A 19,171-nucleotide genomic window follows, 5' to 3' on the forward strand; every position below is an offset into this window, starting at 1 on the left:
AAATACAGACATGTATCAAAAGGCTCTAAGAAGGGTGTTAACTGTATTCTTCTCGCTGAATTTTTATTATATATATACATATATTTTTTAAAGATAACATGCATGTCATTTATAGTTGTGTGGATAAATTATAGTAGAAGACAATGATTATAAACAGTTTGCCAGTGCATTTCCTCTGAAAGTGTAATTTAACATTCACCGTAATAATTCCCTTTAATTTTAGAATTCATTATAAGGGTATCCTTGATTTGAAAAAATTAAATGAATGCTTATATTCAATATTCGTGTATGTGTCCTTGTTACTTGACACACAAAGTTAGCGGGAGATAAGTATTTGATCATTGAAATACAGATTAACCGATATTTTAACAATTATTTTTCTGAAAATATACCAAAATTTCGAGGGCCTTAAAATGTTAGATATTTGAATTACACAATTTGTCTTCAAAACACGATTTTAATTATGCATTAAATCAAGATTACTTCTTTGGTGAGCAGAAAACTTAAGAAAGATTTGACAAAAAACAAGCTCAAAATCAGTATCAATCTTTGGCACCTGCACAACCGTTCTTTATTTTTGCTTTGTTATATAATTTTTCGGGGTTATCTAATTTTTTTTCCATTTTAGAGCATAAACAAATTAACTGATATCTAAATGATTTTTTGAAGAGGCCCTTATTATACAAGGTATTTAAATTACATAATTATCTTCACAACAAAGATTAAAATGCTTCACAAAATTACATTAATAGAACTTCCTGGTTGTGAAACTTATACTAGTATATGAATAAGAACAAGTACCATGTTATGACATTTACACAACGTCCTTTTATTTTGCTTTATATACATTTATATATCTTTCGTAATTCAATCTTTCCCTTGCTTTAATAAGATCTGCTTTAGAAATAATTTTGTTTTGGAGAAAAAACAATCAAAAGAAAATAACCTTGGTGTTTCGACCGGTTTCAAATTAAAAGAATTCAATAAAATTTTATCAATTTTCTTTCTGAAAATAAATCTTGTCCTGTATCTGTCAACCGCGGTGGTATATACCTTTGACATAACATGAGCTTATCAATCTAAATCTTACATTACATTAATTCATTTAATATCGCATAACAATAAGATTTTTTTCCCTTTTGCTCTATAAATGTGGACATCCTAGTTGCTGGTATGAAATATAACTGGATAAGGATTTTATTAAACTAGAACCGTCCAATAGGGACAAATACCCCCCGCTGGGTTTTTCAGAGAAGGTGCCAATTCACAAATACTTTATGGATATAGAGGTGTTCACAATTTACTTACAAAAATTTGCAGTGAAATATAATTGCTCATTATGTTTCTTAATGAATGAAACAAAGGTGCAACCAAATGAAACATTAATACTTATATATTGTAATTCCATTGTAACATTTTTTTTTTATTTCTGCATTAAAAAAATATATTCCAATTATGTGTCATGACACTCTGCAAACTGATTGTTGAAAAAAAAATCATATTATACAAAATCAAATTAATCTTGATAATTTTATATCAAATTCATTTTGAAAAAAATAGCTGGTCATCCAGTAATGAAGTGCTTTGACAGACAATAAATTACAATTAAGAGAATAAGAGAAGAGAGAACTTTAATTCTTGTGCCAAATTCCCAGGAGATATAGATAAAACATGGTTGATAAGACATGCCTTAACAACTTCCCACACCAAACTCATTAATTTATCTTTAACCGGATGCATGTCCAGTCATAATTCCCAAGAGACAAATGAATTTACATTATCTTCTGTGTAATGTAAAAACTGTTTTTAACACTTGATGAAGTTTCTTTTTTTATGAGTAGTTTTAAGCTGAAGTTCACATTTTTATACAGATATTCTAGATTCTATGTCTCAAACCTTATACATGAGCCCAATGAACCAATGAACAAGTCAATCAAAATAAAAAACAAGAGGCCCACGGGCCTTATAGGTCACCTGAGTATTGTGTAACAACATTCAAACAATTAAATTTGGTTTGTGTTTTAAACCAGAGGCCATGAAATTCACAATTTTGAAAGAGGCACCACTGCTTATCATAATTATAAAGTTAGCATGCTTACTCTATTTACTTAATACCCAGAGGTAGATCAGAGTAACAAAGAGAAAATGCACTTCCACTTTATACCCAGTTGTGCACCTAACTCCAAAGGAACCACTGACCCAGGGGCCACATATTTCAAAATTTTATCATAAAATGGTTGCTTAATACCAAAGAGCAGATTTCAAAGCATTTATTTATTTTTAGATTATGTACCCCCCCCACCACCACCACCACTCTGACCCAGGGGGCATAAAAAAAACCACTTTGCTAGATGTACCTTTCTTCATCATAAATATATAAACTTGGATCATTGGCATAAAACCAAGAAGCAAAGGAAAATATTTTCAATGAATTAATGCATTTTCACTATATGATCAACAGAGCCCTGCCCTAACACCAGAAACCCTGAGCCTGGGGCCATAAAATTCACAGTTTTGGAAGAGGCTCTCTTGCTCATCATAACTATGTGCTTAGTTAGTTCATTTAATACCCAGAAGCAGAGAAGAAGATTTTCAAAGAATTAATGCATTTTCACTATATAATCAATAGAGCCCCGCCCTAACACCAGAACCCCTGACCCCGGGGCCATAAAATTCACAATTTTATAGGAGGCACTCTTGCTCATCATAACTATGTACTTAGTTAGTTTATTTAATACCCAGAAGCAGAAAAGATTTTTAAAGAAATAATGCATTTTCACTACCTACTTATTTAGCCCCGCCCTAGCACTAGAACCCCTGACCCCAGGGCCATGAATTTCACAATTTTGGTAGACTCATTGCTGATTACAATCATGCAAACAGTTTGACTGCTTGATGTCCAGGAGTAAAGAAGAAGATTTTTAAAGATTGCATTAATTTTAGTGGTTTTGGCCCCACCCCTCAGGCCCCAGGGGGGCAGGGACCATGAAATTCACAATTTTTGTTCCCCTTCACCCACAGATGCTGTATACAAAATTTGGTTGAAATTGGTTTAGCAGTTTCAGAGAAGAAGCTGAAAATGTTCAAATGTTAACACACGACGGACGACGAACGACGGACGCCGACGGAAAAACACGGATGGCAATAGGTCACCTTAGTGACTCTGGTGACCTAATAAAACCTGTAAAATGCAGAAAAATGAAATAAAGTTGAAAATTCCCGGTGCACACCTTCATATGGTGAATAATAAGTGTACAAATTTTCTGATAAATCCTTGCAATAGTTTCTGAGAAATAGTCTGCACAAATCCACAAAATAAAAATGAAAAAAAAAACACCTGTAAAATTCAAAATAATCATCCAATCAAGATGAAAATATCAGGTGTACACCTTCATATGGTGAACAATATGTGTACAAATTGTCAGACAAATCCTTCCAATAGTTTCTGAGTAATGGTCCGGACAAAATCTTGTCTACAGACAGACGGACATGGTGATTCCAATATAACCCCCCTAAACTTCGTTTGCGGGGGTATAATAACATATAGAGATAACAAACAGCAATCAATCGCATGAACCCATTGAAAAAAATTGGGAGAGGAGTAAACAAAGGCCTCTAAAACATTATGGATGGGATCAGGTGCCATGGACGTGTGAGTATTCCTCTAATACAGTACACAGATCGGAGATGGGATCAGGTACGTGATTTCTATGTTTGATCAATGGACTTTTGGACATGGTTATTGTTCCTTTTCACAACTCATGACCCAATACAAAATTAACCTTATTAATCCAACATACATCGGAGACACTTCTTTTTTTGCCTCCGTAAACGAAGTTTCAGGGTATACAGTTTTTGTCGTGTCCGCCCATCTGTCTCTCTGTTTGGCCGCAAAAACTTTAACCTTGCCCATATATAACTTTTGATTTTGTGGAGCTACGACTTTCATATTTCATGTGTATTCCTTGTGACAAGACCTTTCTTTGGGTACCACCAAATTTGACCTTTCGACCTTGGGGTTTGATTTACTTTTACATAAAAATTCTAAACTTTTACTTTGGCCACATCTTTTGAACAGTAGATACCAGGACATTTATACTTCATATAATTTATGTATTGTTTTTGGCAAGACCTTTCATTGCATACCAATAACCTTGACCTTTTGACCTTGATGATTTCTGTACTTGTGAACAAATTTTATTCTTGGCTATAAGTTTTGCACAGTAAGGGATATGGCTTTCATACTTCACATATGTAGTCCTTATATGCAGACACTTGATAGGATACCAAGAACTTTGACCCTTGACCTTGGAGTTTGGCCTACTTTTAAAAAGCAAACATTGACGATAACTTTTAAGGGGGCCGACTATAGTTTTATTATGTGAAAACTACAATAGCGAAACTCTTCGTTTTTATAACATGTATAACTTACATTAACTTCAGTGTACATGCAAAGTTTGGGGGAAATCTACCGTCCAGGTATCTTTGAGGGACCGTCTCAAAATACAGATACATTTACTATAGGATTATATAGGAAAATGCCAATTTTTAGCATTTTAAAGCAAATTATACAAATACTACAATAGACATTTTGTTCAAACTATAATATTTGATGAGTAATACTATATTATACAATATATGTAAGAAACACAAAATTCTACCGTCTTGTTACCTGAGTGGGCATCTCAAAATGCAAAAAATTAGCAAATTTTACTATTTTTATAGAGTTTTACAAAATATGACGTACATTATGGATTCACATGAAAACATAATAAAAATATTGGAGATCTTCTCAAATTTCTATGTTTTAAATTTCAAGAGTGTATGATTATTACTTTTTCTTTAATAAAATTTTTATTAACCCATTCTTTAAGAGCTACAGATTATCATAACGTCAAAAACACACTGCAACGACGTCAACCTACCTATCAATTGCAAAAACGGTTAACAAATCATTTATTTAAAATTGTAATTACATTTTTATACCTATAATTCCTTAATTTTATTTAATTTTAATAATTAAGCGAAAAAGTTGCATTAAAACAGTAAATACGCTTCGTTTTACTATGATGCGCGAAATATTGCGCAATGGAAACTATAGTCGGCCCCCTTAAAGGGTAAGGGCTAGTGCTTTCATGCTTAACTTGTTTTATTCTTGTGACAAGCCTTTCATTTGATTGCAAGACCTTTGACCTTGGAGTTTGACCTACTTTTTAAAAATGTTCACCTTGGCCATGACTTTTGAAGGGTTAGAGCTGGGGCTTCCATACTTTACATATACATTTTTGTGGCAAGGCCATTCATTGGATACCATTTACCTTGATCTTTTGACCTTGTAGATTTCTGTGTTTATGAAAAATCTTTAACCTTGGCCCAATTTCATATTTCCTAATTTGTATTTCCGGTGAGTTTGCAGTTAAGAAAAGTTTAATCTTTGGTATGTTGCCATACGGGGCATCAGTGTTTCGCAAACACTTCTTTCAGGAATCCTTTAAATAATTATCTTTATTCTGTCTAAATTACTATTATAAAAAGATTATAAAAAAAATTGAAGCTTTATTCTCCCTAAATGTGTTAATGTAAATCTTTGTCACCATGGTGTATAAACTGGAGGGTGTCTGCAATAATTCTCATCGCTAAAATCATTATGCATCCAAAATGTTTGAATCAATGTGCCTTTAAAACGGCTGAATCAAATCCCTTGATCCAAACATAATGGCATTTTGTTATTACAATGTCTGTGATATGGAATGGATGACAGAATTTTAACATCTGCAGAGCTGAGGATTGACCTTGACCCAGCTGTGGCTCCATACTTCATAACTAACAGATGTTGGAACTTTAAAAATTACCAGTACTTTTACATGGCCTAATCAAGACACAGAGATATTTCAAGAATTTTATTATTCATTTGCTGATGGTTTCATCATATTAGATAATGAGCAGCTAAGACTCCTTTTCAGTGATGAAGAAATCCTCCTGTGGTTAGACATGAGAGATTTACGGTTTTTATACCCAGTCATGTAGAGGATGTCTTCAGCCTCGAAGCCCTCGTCCGTCAGGTGCTGGATGGCAGTGTCCCGCAAAGACTGACCTGAATAGTCCCGTGACAGCCCTGCCCCCCGACTGATGTCCTTCATAAAGCGACTCATGGTCCCCTGTGTGAGGGGCGCGGCCCTGTACCACTTATTCATACTCCTCGGCAGACACATCGAGTCCTTTCTGTGGTTATTAAAGAGAGCAGAGGCACCGTTGTCAGTTTTAGCTATAAGTAATTTTAACATTTTTACAGGACACGCGACTTCATCTGTGGTGTACATGCGCTTGTCTATGGTTATTTCTGCGTTTTTAACACCTTTTAGTCGGATTTCGTGATTGACGTATTCACCGCTGTCATCACTGATGAATGTGAAGGAGTCTATCTTCATGTCCCTCCGGAAGTCGTGAGCTCGACAAATAAAGTGGACAGTCAGATGAAAGTAAACACATTGTCTGAGAATTATCGGGTTCAACAGTGCATGTTTAAAATAACTGGCCATTTTTTCTAGATCAGATTTCTCGATGATTTCTCTGTGCGGCATGGACACTCCTATGCCCTCCCTCGCCCGTACCTTAAATAAGCCAGCTAACACCCCATTAGATGACCTGAACTCCTTATCCTTCACTATGTCTACATTTCTCTTTAAGTCCCCCAGTTTGCGGTTGATGGCCGCCCTCAGGTTTGTCAGTGTGTTTTTGTGGTACACCTGTCCGTCTTTCTCTGGCCTCGCCTCGCAGTAGAACTTCTCCAGTAGCTTGTTGAGCTGGGCGGGGGAGACGTTCTCAAAATCTATCTCCTCCCCTCTCCTCTCACGGCTCCAGTCTACAGAAAGAAAACGTACTTCATCAATACTTAAGGAGACTCTAAACACTGCACACTGAAGAGTTCTACTCAATCAGTACTTAAGGAAGCTCTAAACAATGCACATTAAAGAGTTCTACTTCATGAATACTAAAGGAAGCTCTAAATAATGCACACTAAAGAGTTCTACTTCATCAATGCTTAAGGAAGCTCTAAAAACTGCACACTAAAGAGTTCAATTTAGGGTAAGTTTTATGCATTTACATAATTGTATTAAAACCTGTCTTACCCTGCATCATTTTACATCCCCAGGTAGTGTTCTTCTTTGTGCCGTAGGTTTGTCGCGCCTCAAACAACTGGTTGATTTCCTCCTCAGTACTCGTGGTGAATCTCTTCTTCTTCCCTCCTGGTAATAAATTGTCTGTTCCTTTGGAGCGTTTCAGTGAAGCAGGATTTGACGGTGTGTCCGTATCGTCACTGCTGCCAGAGGACTGGCTCAGATTGTCATCAAAATCATCAGCTTCTGACTGAGTATCATCGTCATCCTCATTAAGATTACCATCAGGCATAGTATCTAAATCACATGTCAAAAGTTAGGTGACCTCTGAATTTTATGTCATTTCAGTCATTTCACAGAAACATACAAAAATATTGTGTTTAGAAATATATAACAAGGGCAAGAAGAGGTGGAGTATCTCCTTAAATCGAGGCTAACATTGATTCCAATGCAATTTATGTTACTTCAAGTTCTGCACAAAGAACAAACTATGGCCAACTTTAAAATAATGTTTGGGTGCCCCCTCCCAACTTAGGATGAAAAATTTAGGTCGTTAGATAGGTGAGAATTTTTTTTCCTCAGAAAATTCAATTTCATGCTGAATCATCAAAATCTATTTTCCAGAGTGCATAAAAAATCATTGATTCTTGGAGGATCAAATAAAAGTTTTTCAAGTTGCGCCCTTTTTAGCCAGTTGGTTGGGAGAGGGCAATCAAACAATTTTTTAAAGTCCTAGCTTAAGTGAGCTAGAAACAGGGTACCGTTTCTCAATTCACTTACCATTGTCAAGCACTGTCTTGGACTTTTCCCCTTCTTGCGTTTCCTTTTCATCAACACTGGCAAATCTTTTTCTGGTCCTGGCCACTTCACCATTATCAGACAGTGACCTCTTTAGTTTACTTCCCTCTGCAATCTGAAAAAAAATCATTGATTGCAAAATCGAGCTTCTCATCTGGATATGTTTGCATTATTAAATAGGAAACTTCATTTACTGACCAGCTCTGCTGAAACCTGCTGTAATACTACAGTAGGCTGATGTGTTCGTATCATAGGTTGTGCTCCTAATGTATTCTGCTGCCCTTCTATTATAGGTTGCTGCCCTCTGGTGGTAGGCTGTTGTACTCCAATCGTAGGCTGCTGTGCTCCTATCATAGGTTGTGCTCCTATTATAGGCTGCTGTGCTCCTATTACATGCTGCTGTCCTCCTGTAGGCTGTTGCCCTCCTGCTACAGTTTGCTGCCTTCCCATCATTCCCTGCTGTACTCCTGTAGGCTGTTGCCCTCCTGCTACAGTTTGCTGCCTCCCCATCATTCCCTGCTGTCCTCCTGTCACAATGTAAGGCTGTGAGGATATATAGCCCCTCTGGACTACACTAGGTAACACTGTAAAGTTAGCGGCCCTAGGAAGAGATCCCGGGATTAAATTAGCGGCCCTGGGAACAGATCCCGGGATCTGGGTGGAGCCCTGAAGGTTCAGTCTCAGTGGATTATTTCCCGGGATCTGGGAGGTCAATCCCAGTGAAGGGATTAGTGTTTCCCCAGTCTGAGGATTTACTAATATTGTCTGAGGTATAGAATCATTCCGTACATACAGAGATTTTCCTTCTCTCACCGTTTTGATTGGTAAGGGTACTGTATTTCCCCTTAAGTCTGTGTTCACAGGGGACGCTACATTAGCCACAGGTATAACAGTCCTTATTATCCTGTGTGCAAACAGAACAGTGTTCTGAGGAACATTCTGTGCTAGGACTGAAGGATGAACTCCTGGAGTTGCCTTTGCACTTGAAGTCCTCGGTCCACTGTTGTCCCTCTCTGGGGAGCTGCCTGGTTCTGTCTTTATTGTTTCTAGTCCCTCCCTGCTTTTCTCACTGGTATCACTTGTTAACACACAATTCAATGAATCAGAATGATTATCAACAGGTTCCTGTTTTACTTGTGTAATGATGTGGGAGGGATTATCTCCCCCTGACTCATCAGTTCTACTGGCTGTTGTTTGGATTATGCTGCTCTCTGAATGAGTGGTGGATCCAGAGTTTTGTGGGGTGTATTCCTCAGAGTCCAATTCCTGCTTTATTTCTATTTCCTGTATTAGAAGAAATGGTGTACACAAATTAGGGTTAATTTATCACATAAATTAATCAAAATTTGTAAATATTATGCATCAATGAATTACCTTGAATAGAAATGTTTGGAACTTAGCTAAATGCCCATTTTAGAAAAATGGGGCCAAGGTCAAGGTTAACAAATTATGGTGGAAAGTAATAGAAAATATAACATCTGACCATTGATAAAAATACCTTGATACAGGTTAGAATAATTTCCATAAGAAATTAATAACTTATATTAAAATCCGTTTTTTTTTTTTTTTTTTTTTGCAGTGGTCTATTTTTTCGCCTTTTCTGTGATAATTTTTATTTGCAAAATATAAAACACACAGAAATTATGTACTGGTAAGCTAAAATGCGAGATAAAAACATTACCATTTTAAAAAAATGCCTTCAATCGTAAAAAATAACCTTTGTAAAATTAAAACCCCATGTACCAGTAGGTTGGCTTGGGTGAATGAACTGAACTTGAACAAACAAATCTACCCTTTTTTTTTGCAAAATTTTCAAAATGTGAAAACAAAACCCCCCAAAAAGTGGCTATATGGTATTACTTAGCATGAACTTAGTACATGAATTTGTATGTTTTGTTTTTTTCTATGATTTTTAGATAAAAAAAAGTTTTTGAACAACATTTTACCCTTTGTTTGAAACATACAAGTAAAGATTAAACAATGAAATTCTTTAAATTGTTCTTTCAGAGAATGTCTTTTTATACATGTATACACAACACTGACCTCATCATCTTCAAGGTCAAGGTCACTGGTAGAATCGTCATCAGCAGACTGGTCCTCATCTATAGTCTCTGCTCCGTCATCAACTGTCAAAACAGGGTACTTTTATAGGAAGACAAGGAGACTGTTATGTTTTGAACATACATTATAAACTGTAAGATTCAGAGTACAGTGAAAACTGTCTAATCCCACACCTGAATAATCTGACACACTGTGAATTCCGACGTTACATTTCTTTCCTATTTGAGTAATTTCCTTCTTTTTAGCACTGTGCAATCCGACACCCTGTCTATTCCAACACAAAATTTATCTCCCACTCCATGTCAGATTAGACAGGTTTCACTGTACTTTTATAGTAGGGATTCCGAATTTTTTATGAGTTTTTTTTGCCATTATCGCGAAAAGTCTCTTTCATGTTAAATTGTGAGAATGATAATAAGTGAATGGACTGTTGATCAAGAGCATTAACATGGATTTCAACATCATAGAAATAATAGCGAGAAATTTTAATTTGCGAGTGATGCTTTTCGCGACATAATGTGATAATTAATTCCTTGCATATAATTAGGAATCTACAGTATCACGTCATCTGAGGGTAAATATTCTCAATAACAATTATGTAAAAATATTATCCTTAACAGTACTGATGCCCCCAGCCATTTTCAGTATTTCACTGTTGAACATGTATTAGACAATAAAAGTACTGTACAGAGTACCATAGAAGTACTTTAATTCTGCAATGAACCCATTTTGAATTCTCTTTATGAATGTGGTCACAAATATTCCACATAAATTTGTCAGGTCACACTTGCTATTCATTTAAGGCCTGGAGTGAGATTCTAGGAAATCTGGATAATTTTTTACCCACCGATTACTGTATACAGGGAAATTTTTGCCCCTATTTTATTTTCGCCCCTTTCGCCCTATTTTCAATTAAGTGAAATTAAAACGGGGCAAATTCAAAGAATACAGTATAATTTCTTAAACAAAACTATGACTGGGCGAATTTAAAACGGGGCAAAATTGTTTGTAAGTGTGAAAGGGCGAAGATAAGACGGGGCGAAAATAACCCTGTATACAGTAAACGGAAAAAGAGATTCCATGGAATAATGACTCCAGCACAAAAAGTTTTACTACAGGTATAACAGTTTGTACATGACCATTGCTTTGAATCTCTGACTCTCATACCTTCTAACTGAAGTGAGACATCATTACTTATTTCTTCAGAGTCCTTGGATGGATTGTCAACTATTGAAAAAAGAAAAAAAACTTCTAGGTCAGAAATTATTTCTTCACTCAGACAAAACAATATCTCCATAGACAAAACATTCAAATATTTGTTATTCATACAAAATGCAATATCATTCTGTAAAAGACATAGTACACAGAACAGCTTTCAGACTAATATCCTAGGGATTATTGAGATGACAACCTGATAATACTCATTCATAACTTTGATTTCAAACATATTTTCTTTCCTTTTTTGGCACTGCTTAACGGCCATAAGTGCCAAGAATGGGACAAAATTTGATAACTTGATAATGACTTTTAGAGCTTAATGAAGACTTTCAGTTTGAACTTGATGGGGATTCACACATAGAACCTCATCGGGATATAGAACTCAAAAGTGACTTGCACTTATAATAGGATTCATTGGTAATTACACAAAAAGGTAATGAATGGGGATTTATACTTCAAAATTGACATATTTATCTTAAAATTGGATGGGGATTTAGAGCTAAATTGGGACTTGCACTTAGAACTTGATTGGGAGTTACATTTTGAATTTGATCATGTTGATGGGGACTAAACTAAGAACTTGATAATGACTTACACTTAGAACTTGGGGAATTGCTTTGTTGTCCGTTTGACCTCTCATGACCGGTTGTCTGTCCAGTTTGCCTTCTACAAAAGACATAAACATAGTTTGTAAGTAAGTTAAATGTTCACATGTAAATACATTCAGATCTCATCTCAAACTCAACTTGACCAAAACTCAACATTGAGATATAGGAAATATTGAATTAGATAACAAAGTTAAAAGTGTATCATAAAAAATCCTACATGTCATTACACTCTCCAAAGTCACTTTAGCCTTGGTAACCTTTGTATTAAGTATCAATTTTTAATGAGGCTCCAGCTGAGAAATACTGACCAGCTGAGACTTACTGACCAGTTGAGACATACTGGGACTTACTGACTAGCTGAGACTTACTGACCAGCTGAGACATACTGACCAGCTGAGACTTATTGACCAGCTGAGACTTACTGACTAGCTGAGACTTACTGACTAGCTGAGACATACTGACCAGCTGAGACTTACTGACAGCTGAGACATACTGACCAGCTGAGACATACTGACCAGCTGAGACATACTGGGACTTACTGACTAGCTGAGACATACTGACCAGCTGAGACTTACTGACCAGCTGAGACTTACTGACTAGCTGAGACTTACTGACTAGCTGAGACTTACTGACCAGCTGAAACATACTGACCAGCTGAGACATACTGGGACTTACTGACTAGCTGAGACACACTGAGACTTACTGACCAGCTGAGACTTACTGACTAGCTGAGACATACTGACTAGCTGAGACTTACTGACTAGCTGAGACATACTGACCAGCTGAGACTTACTGACCAGCTGAGACATACTGACTAGCTGAGACATACTGGGACTTACTGACTAGCTGAGACACACTGAGACTACTACCTGACTTACTGACTAGCTGAGACTTACTGACTAGCTGAGACTTACTGACCAGCTGAAACATACTGACCAGCTGAGACATACTGACCAGCTGAGACATACTGACCAGCTGAGACATACTGGGACTTACTGACTAGCTGAGACTTACTGACCAGCTGAGACTTACTGACTAGCTGAGACTTACTGATTAGCTGAGACTTACTGACTAGCTGAGACATACTGACCAGCTGAGACTTACTGACAGCTGAGACATACTGACCAGCTAAGACATACTGACTAGCTGAGACATACTGACCAGCTGAGACATACTGACCAGCTGAGACATACTGACTAGCTGAGACATACTGACCAGCTGAGACATACTGGGACTTACTGACTAGCTGAGACTTACTGACCAGCTGAGACACACTGACCAGCTGAGAAATACTGACCAGCTGAGACATACTGACCAGCTGAGACATACTGGGACTTACTCACTAGCTGAGACATACTGACTAGCTGAGACATACTGAGACTTACTGACCAGCTGAGACTTACTGACCAGCTGAGATTTACTGATCAGCTGAGACTTACTGACTAGCTGAGACATACTGACTAGCTGAGACATACTGACTAGCTGGGACATACTGACCAGCTGAGACTTACTGACCAGCTGAAACATACTGACCAGCTGAGACATACTGACCAGCTGAGACATACTGGGACTTACTGACTAGCTGAGACACACTGATCAGCTGAGACATACTGAACAGCTGGGACTTACTGACCAGCTGAGACACACTGACCAGCTGAGACATACTGACTAGCTGAGACATACTGACCAGCTGAGACATACTGGGACTTACTGACTAACTGAGACTTACTGACCAGCTGAGACATACTGAGACTTACTGAACAGCTGGGACTTACTGACCAGCTGAGACACACTGACCAGCTGAGACATACTGACTAGCTGAGACATACTGACCAGCTGAGACATACTGGGACTTACTGACTAGCTGAGACATACTGACTAGCTGAGACTTTGACCAGCTGAGACATACTGTACCAGCTGAAAATAATGGGACTTATATAGCTGGGTATGACCAGCTGAGAAAGGACATACTGACTAGCTGAGACATACTGACTAGCTGGGACATTCTGACCAGCTGAGATTACTGACCAGCTGAAACATACAAATTTGATACTGACCAGCTGAGACATACTGGGACTTACTGACTAGCTGAGACACACTGATCAGCTGAGACATACTGAACAGCTGGGACTTACTGACCAGCTGAGACACACTGACCAGCTGAGACATACTGACTAGCTGAGACATACTGACCAGCTGAGACATACTGGGACTTACTGACTAACTGAGACTTACTGACCAGCTGAGACATACTGAGACTTACTGAACAGCTGGGACTTACTGACCAGCTGAGACACACTGACCAGCTGAGACATACTGACTAGCTGAGACATACTGACCAGCTGAGACATACTGGGACTTACTGACTAGCTGAGACATACTGACTAGCTGAGACTTACTGACCAGCTGAGACATACTGACCAGCTGAGACTTACTGGGACTTACTGACTAGCTGAGACTTACTGACCAGCTGAGACATACTGAGACATACTGACTAGCTGAGACATACTGACAGCTGAGACTTACTGACCAGCTGAGACTTACTGACCAGCTGAGACATACTGGGACTTACTGACCAGCTGAGACTTACTGACCAGCTGTCACAATGACCAGTTTTGACTTACTGACCAGCAAGACATACTCAAAGACTTACTGACCAGCTGAGACATACTGACCAGCTGAGACTTTTACTGACCAGCTGAGACATATGACCATTTTTTACCAGCTGACATTTTGACCAGCTGAGACTTATGACTAGCTGAAACATAGTGACTAGCTGAGACATACTTACCAGCTGAGACTTAGGTCAAGGTCACCAGGCTGAGACACACTGACCAGCTGAGACATACTGAGACTTTTGACTAGCTGAAACATACTGACTAGCTGAGACTTACTGACCAGCTGAGACATACTGAGACTTACTGACTAGCTGAGATTTACTGACCAGCTGAGACTTACTAAGACTTACTGCCCAGCTGAGTCATACTGACCGACTGAAACTTACTGACCAGCTGAGACTTACTGACCAGCTGAGACATACTGACCAGCTGAGACTTACTGACCAGCTGAGAATTACTGACCAGCTGAGACATAATGACAGCTGAGACTTACTAAGACTAACTGACCAGCTGAGACTTAGTGACCAGCTAAGACATACTGACCAGCTGAGATTAACTGACCAGCTGAGACTTAGTGACCAGCTGAGACATACTGACCAGCTGAGACACACTGACCAGCTGAGACATACTGACCAATTGAGAAATACTGACCAGCTGAAATTTACTGAGACATACTGACAGCTGAGACATACTGAACCAGCTGAGACTTACTGACCAGCTGAGACTTACTGATACTTACTGACCAGCTGAGACTTACTGAGACATACTGGGACGTACTGACCAGCTGAGACTTACTGACCAGTTGAGACATACTGAGACTTACTGACCAGCTGAGACATACTGACCAGCTGAGACTTACTCAGACTAACTGACCAGCTGAGACTTACTGACTAGCTGAGACATACTGACCAGCCGAGACTTACTGACCAGCTGAGACATACTGACCAGCTGAGACTTACTGACCAGCTGAGACTTACTGACTAGCATAAACTTACTGACCAGCTGAGACTTACTGACCAGCTGGGACATACTGACCAGCTGAGACATAATGACAGCTGAGACATACTGACAGCTGAGACTTACTGACCAGCTGAGACTTACTGACCAGCTGATACTTACTGACCAGCTGAGACATACTGAGACTTACTGACTAGCTGAGACATTCTGACCAGCTGAGACATTCTGACCAGCTGAGACATACTGACAGCTGAGACTTACTGACCAGCTGAGACTTACTGACAGCTGAGACATACTGAGACTTACTGATTAGCTGAGACTTACTGACCAGCTGAGACATACTGACCAGCTGAGACTTACTGACCAGTTGAGACACACTGACCAGCTAAGACTTACTGACTAGCTGAGACTTACTGACCAGCTGAGACATACTGACCAGCTGAGACATACTGACCAGCTGAGACTTACTGACCAGCTGAGACATACTGACCAGCTGAGACATACTGGGACTTACTGACAAGCTGAGACTTACTGACCAGCTGAGACTTACTGACCAGCTGAGACATACTGACCAGCTGAGACATACTGACCAGATGAGACGTACTGACTAGCTGAGATTTACTGACCAGCTGAGACATACTGACCAGCTGAGACATACTGGGACTTACTGACTAGCTGAGACTTACTGACCAGCTGAGACATAATGAGACTTACTGACTAGCTGAGACTTACTGACCAGCTGAGACAACTGACATTTTATTGTTTTTTGACCATCAGTTCCTGACAAGCTGTATATTGAGACTTACTGATTAGCTGAGAAACTGACCATTTTACATCTGACCAGAAGACTGACCAGCTGAGACTTACTGACTAGCTGAGACTTTTGAGCAGCTTTTGACCAACTGAGACAAACCAGCTGAGACATACTGACAGCTGAGACTTACTGACTAGCTGAGACTTACTGACCAGCTGAGACATACTGACAGCTGAGACTTACTGACCAGCTGAGACATACTGACCAGCTGAGACATACTGGGACTTACTGACTAGCTGAGACATACTGACTAGCTGAGACTTACTGACCAGCTGAGACATACTGACCAGCTGAGACTTACTGACTAGCTGAGACTTACTGACCAGCTGAGACATACTGACCAGCTGAGACATACTGGGACTTACTGACTAGCTGAGTCTTACTGACTAGCTGAGACTTACTGACCAGCTGAGACTTACTGACTAGCTGAGACTTACTGACTAGCTGAGACATACTGACCAGCTGAGACATACTGACCAGCTGAGACATACTGGGACTTACTGACTAGCTGAGACTTACTGACCAGCTGAGACATACTGAGACATACTGACTAGCTGGGACTTACTGACCAGCTGAGACTTACTGACCAGCTGAGACATACTGAGACTTACTGACCAGCTGAGACTTACTGACTAGCTTGCCTTTTCTGTCAATGACCTTAGCATGACATTAAATCAAGGTCAACACATTCTCCAAGGTCAGATGCAATATTTGTGAGGTAAGTGAGTCTTTCATGTTCTTCATTTGTTCTAGATGGTTTGGACAGTACAGTGTAATACGTAATATCGCAAGTACCTCGCAGTTACCTAACTTACTATCACTCTTTTGCAGGGGAGTCGAGAAAGGTCAAATTTCGAGAGATTACTGGGGCACATGGCATTGCTTACAGTAGTACCAATCGAATGATTTGAACAATTTCATGCCGAAAGTACAATGTATTTCCAAGAATTGAACTCCAAATAGTAGATTGTAAAATAAGAAAAGTTTAGATTATTTTTATCAGCTTTTAAATGTGACGATTTTCAATGAAAATTTAATGAGAAGAGCCTGCTTCATTAAAAATATCGCTAAAAATGTAACATTTTAGAATAAGCTCCTCTCAAAAATTAATAAGGCTGGTTCAGCAATTGGTTTATAGCAGGGTAATTCACCAGGAATTTTTACTTATCTGTCCTTAAGGCTTATAAATTCTACAATGATTGATCTTGGATTGTATTCAAGAGCACATTGATCCCCAGCCAACAGACATTTCCTACCTCCATCATGAAAAAGTTCTGCTAAGTTAAGTATTTGCAATATCAAGTATTACACATTTTTCCAAAAGAAGTAATGAATTAAATTGTGAGCACAGCACAGCTTGCAATGTGAGCTCTAACTACAATGCCTGGGTGAAGAGAAATCGGACTCACACTATGAACCAAACCAATTTTTTTTCAGCACTAACATTTGCACCCACTATGCATCACTTCTTTAAGCTATGTTCTTTGGAGAAATAACAACAAGGAGAGTTTGACCAGTCGGCAGGGGATGCTTACTCCTCCATGGCACCTGATCCCACCTCTATGTTTTTTGTGTCCGTGTAACTTTCTCTGCTCCTATTTTGTATTGTTTTATGGACTTTCATTATCTCCAATTCTTTCATTGATAAGACTTACCGGTTAGATTCTGTGGTTGACCCGGTGTTGGTTTTTGATGTTTTTTTATTTCTGTGACAATTACTATTTTTTGCTATCAGTTTCTGTGTATATTCATCATTCTCATATCTGAAAAATGAACATTCACATCAGAAGATGAAAGCATGGGTTCAGTATGTTATGTTCTTTTTTTAAAAAAGAAATTGTTGTAAGCCTATTGAGGGAAAAAATCTACTTAGTACTTTTGATGAATATTTCCAGCGCCATGGGATGATGATTTAATTGCTTTTTTACAGAAGCTAAAAATTAAGAAACTGAATTTTCTAAGCTATGAATACAGGGAAAGATCAAATTTTAGTAAAAGGAATTCACTATTGATTTATTCATGAATAACTAAATAAGTTAATTTCAAATTGGTTTAAAATACTAGTCTACATGTAGTTTGTTTGATTTTTATTTTGTTTGTGTACATAACTTTTCTCCTCTCTGATTCTCTAACACATATGTCACAGGTTTTATTGCATGTGACATTTTTAAAATTTTTAAGAGCCTTATTAATTAGTCTGTTAATGCAGGTATGATATCTATAGCCGAAACCGGTTAAAACCGGTTATTTTGAGTTCAGAGTTAATGGCTCAATGAAGGAAAAAACTCAGTAAATTTGAAGTTTTAAATTCATAGGGCCAGCAAAAAATGAATAAACACCGACAAAGACAAAAAATCCTTTGGTTTGGTTGACATATTTGTCCCTAATTATTTTACAGTGGTGTCGTCTGCAACAGACCTGTCCAACAGATAGCCAGCTACTTGTTTGCTATACATAAAACCCAGCGCACTCTTCAGGCGATTCCACCGCGCGACATGATTTCCGATGTGGACTCTTTCCTTGGAACTCAGCCTCCAGTTTTCTCTCTTCCTTGCTTTCCTTTCTTCCGGCGTGAATCTGCCTCCAAATGGCCTTCCTCGCTTTCTCGTCAGCATCGACGCCATTATTTGTTTATATTCTAAAAGTAGCTCGCCGTGTCACGTGACAGAGATCTAAGAAAGGGCGGTCTTTTTCAAAAGTGGGTTACGCACTCGCATATGATCATATGGAGGTCCATTTTGGGCAAAAAAAAAAAAAAAAAAAAAATTACAGGCTTAGTTCGTTTCAACGACTTCAAAGAAAAAAAATTTCAACAATTCAGTATATAAAGTAGGAGGTAGTACGGTTTATGAAATTGGCTTTAACAATAGATAGTTTTCGATTGACCTAAATTTAGCAAGAGTTACCTCCAGTTGGCAGCCATACTGGAGGTCCAAATGCTGAAAAAAAATTAGGAATCATTATTTTTCTGAAGTATAT

At 38.3% G+C, this 19,171-nt stretch overlaps 1 protein-coding gene across 1 annotated transcript; it reads right to left on the reverse strand.

Annotated features, from left to right (window-relative positions):
• Window positions 1–5,863: 5,863 nt before the first annotated feature.
• LOC134283231 (uncharacterized) lies at window positions 5,864–18,845 on the reverse strand. Its single transcript, XM_062765680.1, has 9 exons — window positions 18,611–18,845; window positions 17,848–17,955; window positions 11,791–11,861; window positions 11,145–11,204; window positions 9,960–10,042; window positions 8,115–9,200; window positions 7,899–8,031; window positions 7,131–7,415; window positions 5,864–6,862 (listed from the first exon to the last, which is right to left on the reverse strand). Exons 1-9 carry the CDS (start codon window positions 18,814–18,816, stop codon window positions 5,904–5,906), a joined length of 2,991 nt encoding a protein of 996 aa, XP_062621664.1. The 5' UTR covers window positions 18,817–18,845; the 3' UTR covers window positions 5,864–5,903.
• Window positions 18,846–19,171: the final 326 nt, after the last annotated feature.

Source organism: Saccostrea cucullata, unplaced genomic scaffold (genome assembly GCF_032062105.1).
Source record: "Saccostrea cucullata isolate Sc308-1 unplaced genomic scaffold, CSIRO_AGI_Scuc_v1 ctg870, whole genome shotgun sequence".
In the NCBI taxonomy this organism is placed as follows: Eukaryota; Metazoa; Mollusca; class Bivalvia; order Ostreida; family Ostreidae; genus Saccostrea; species Saccostrea cuccullata.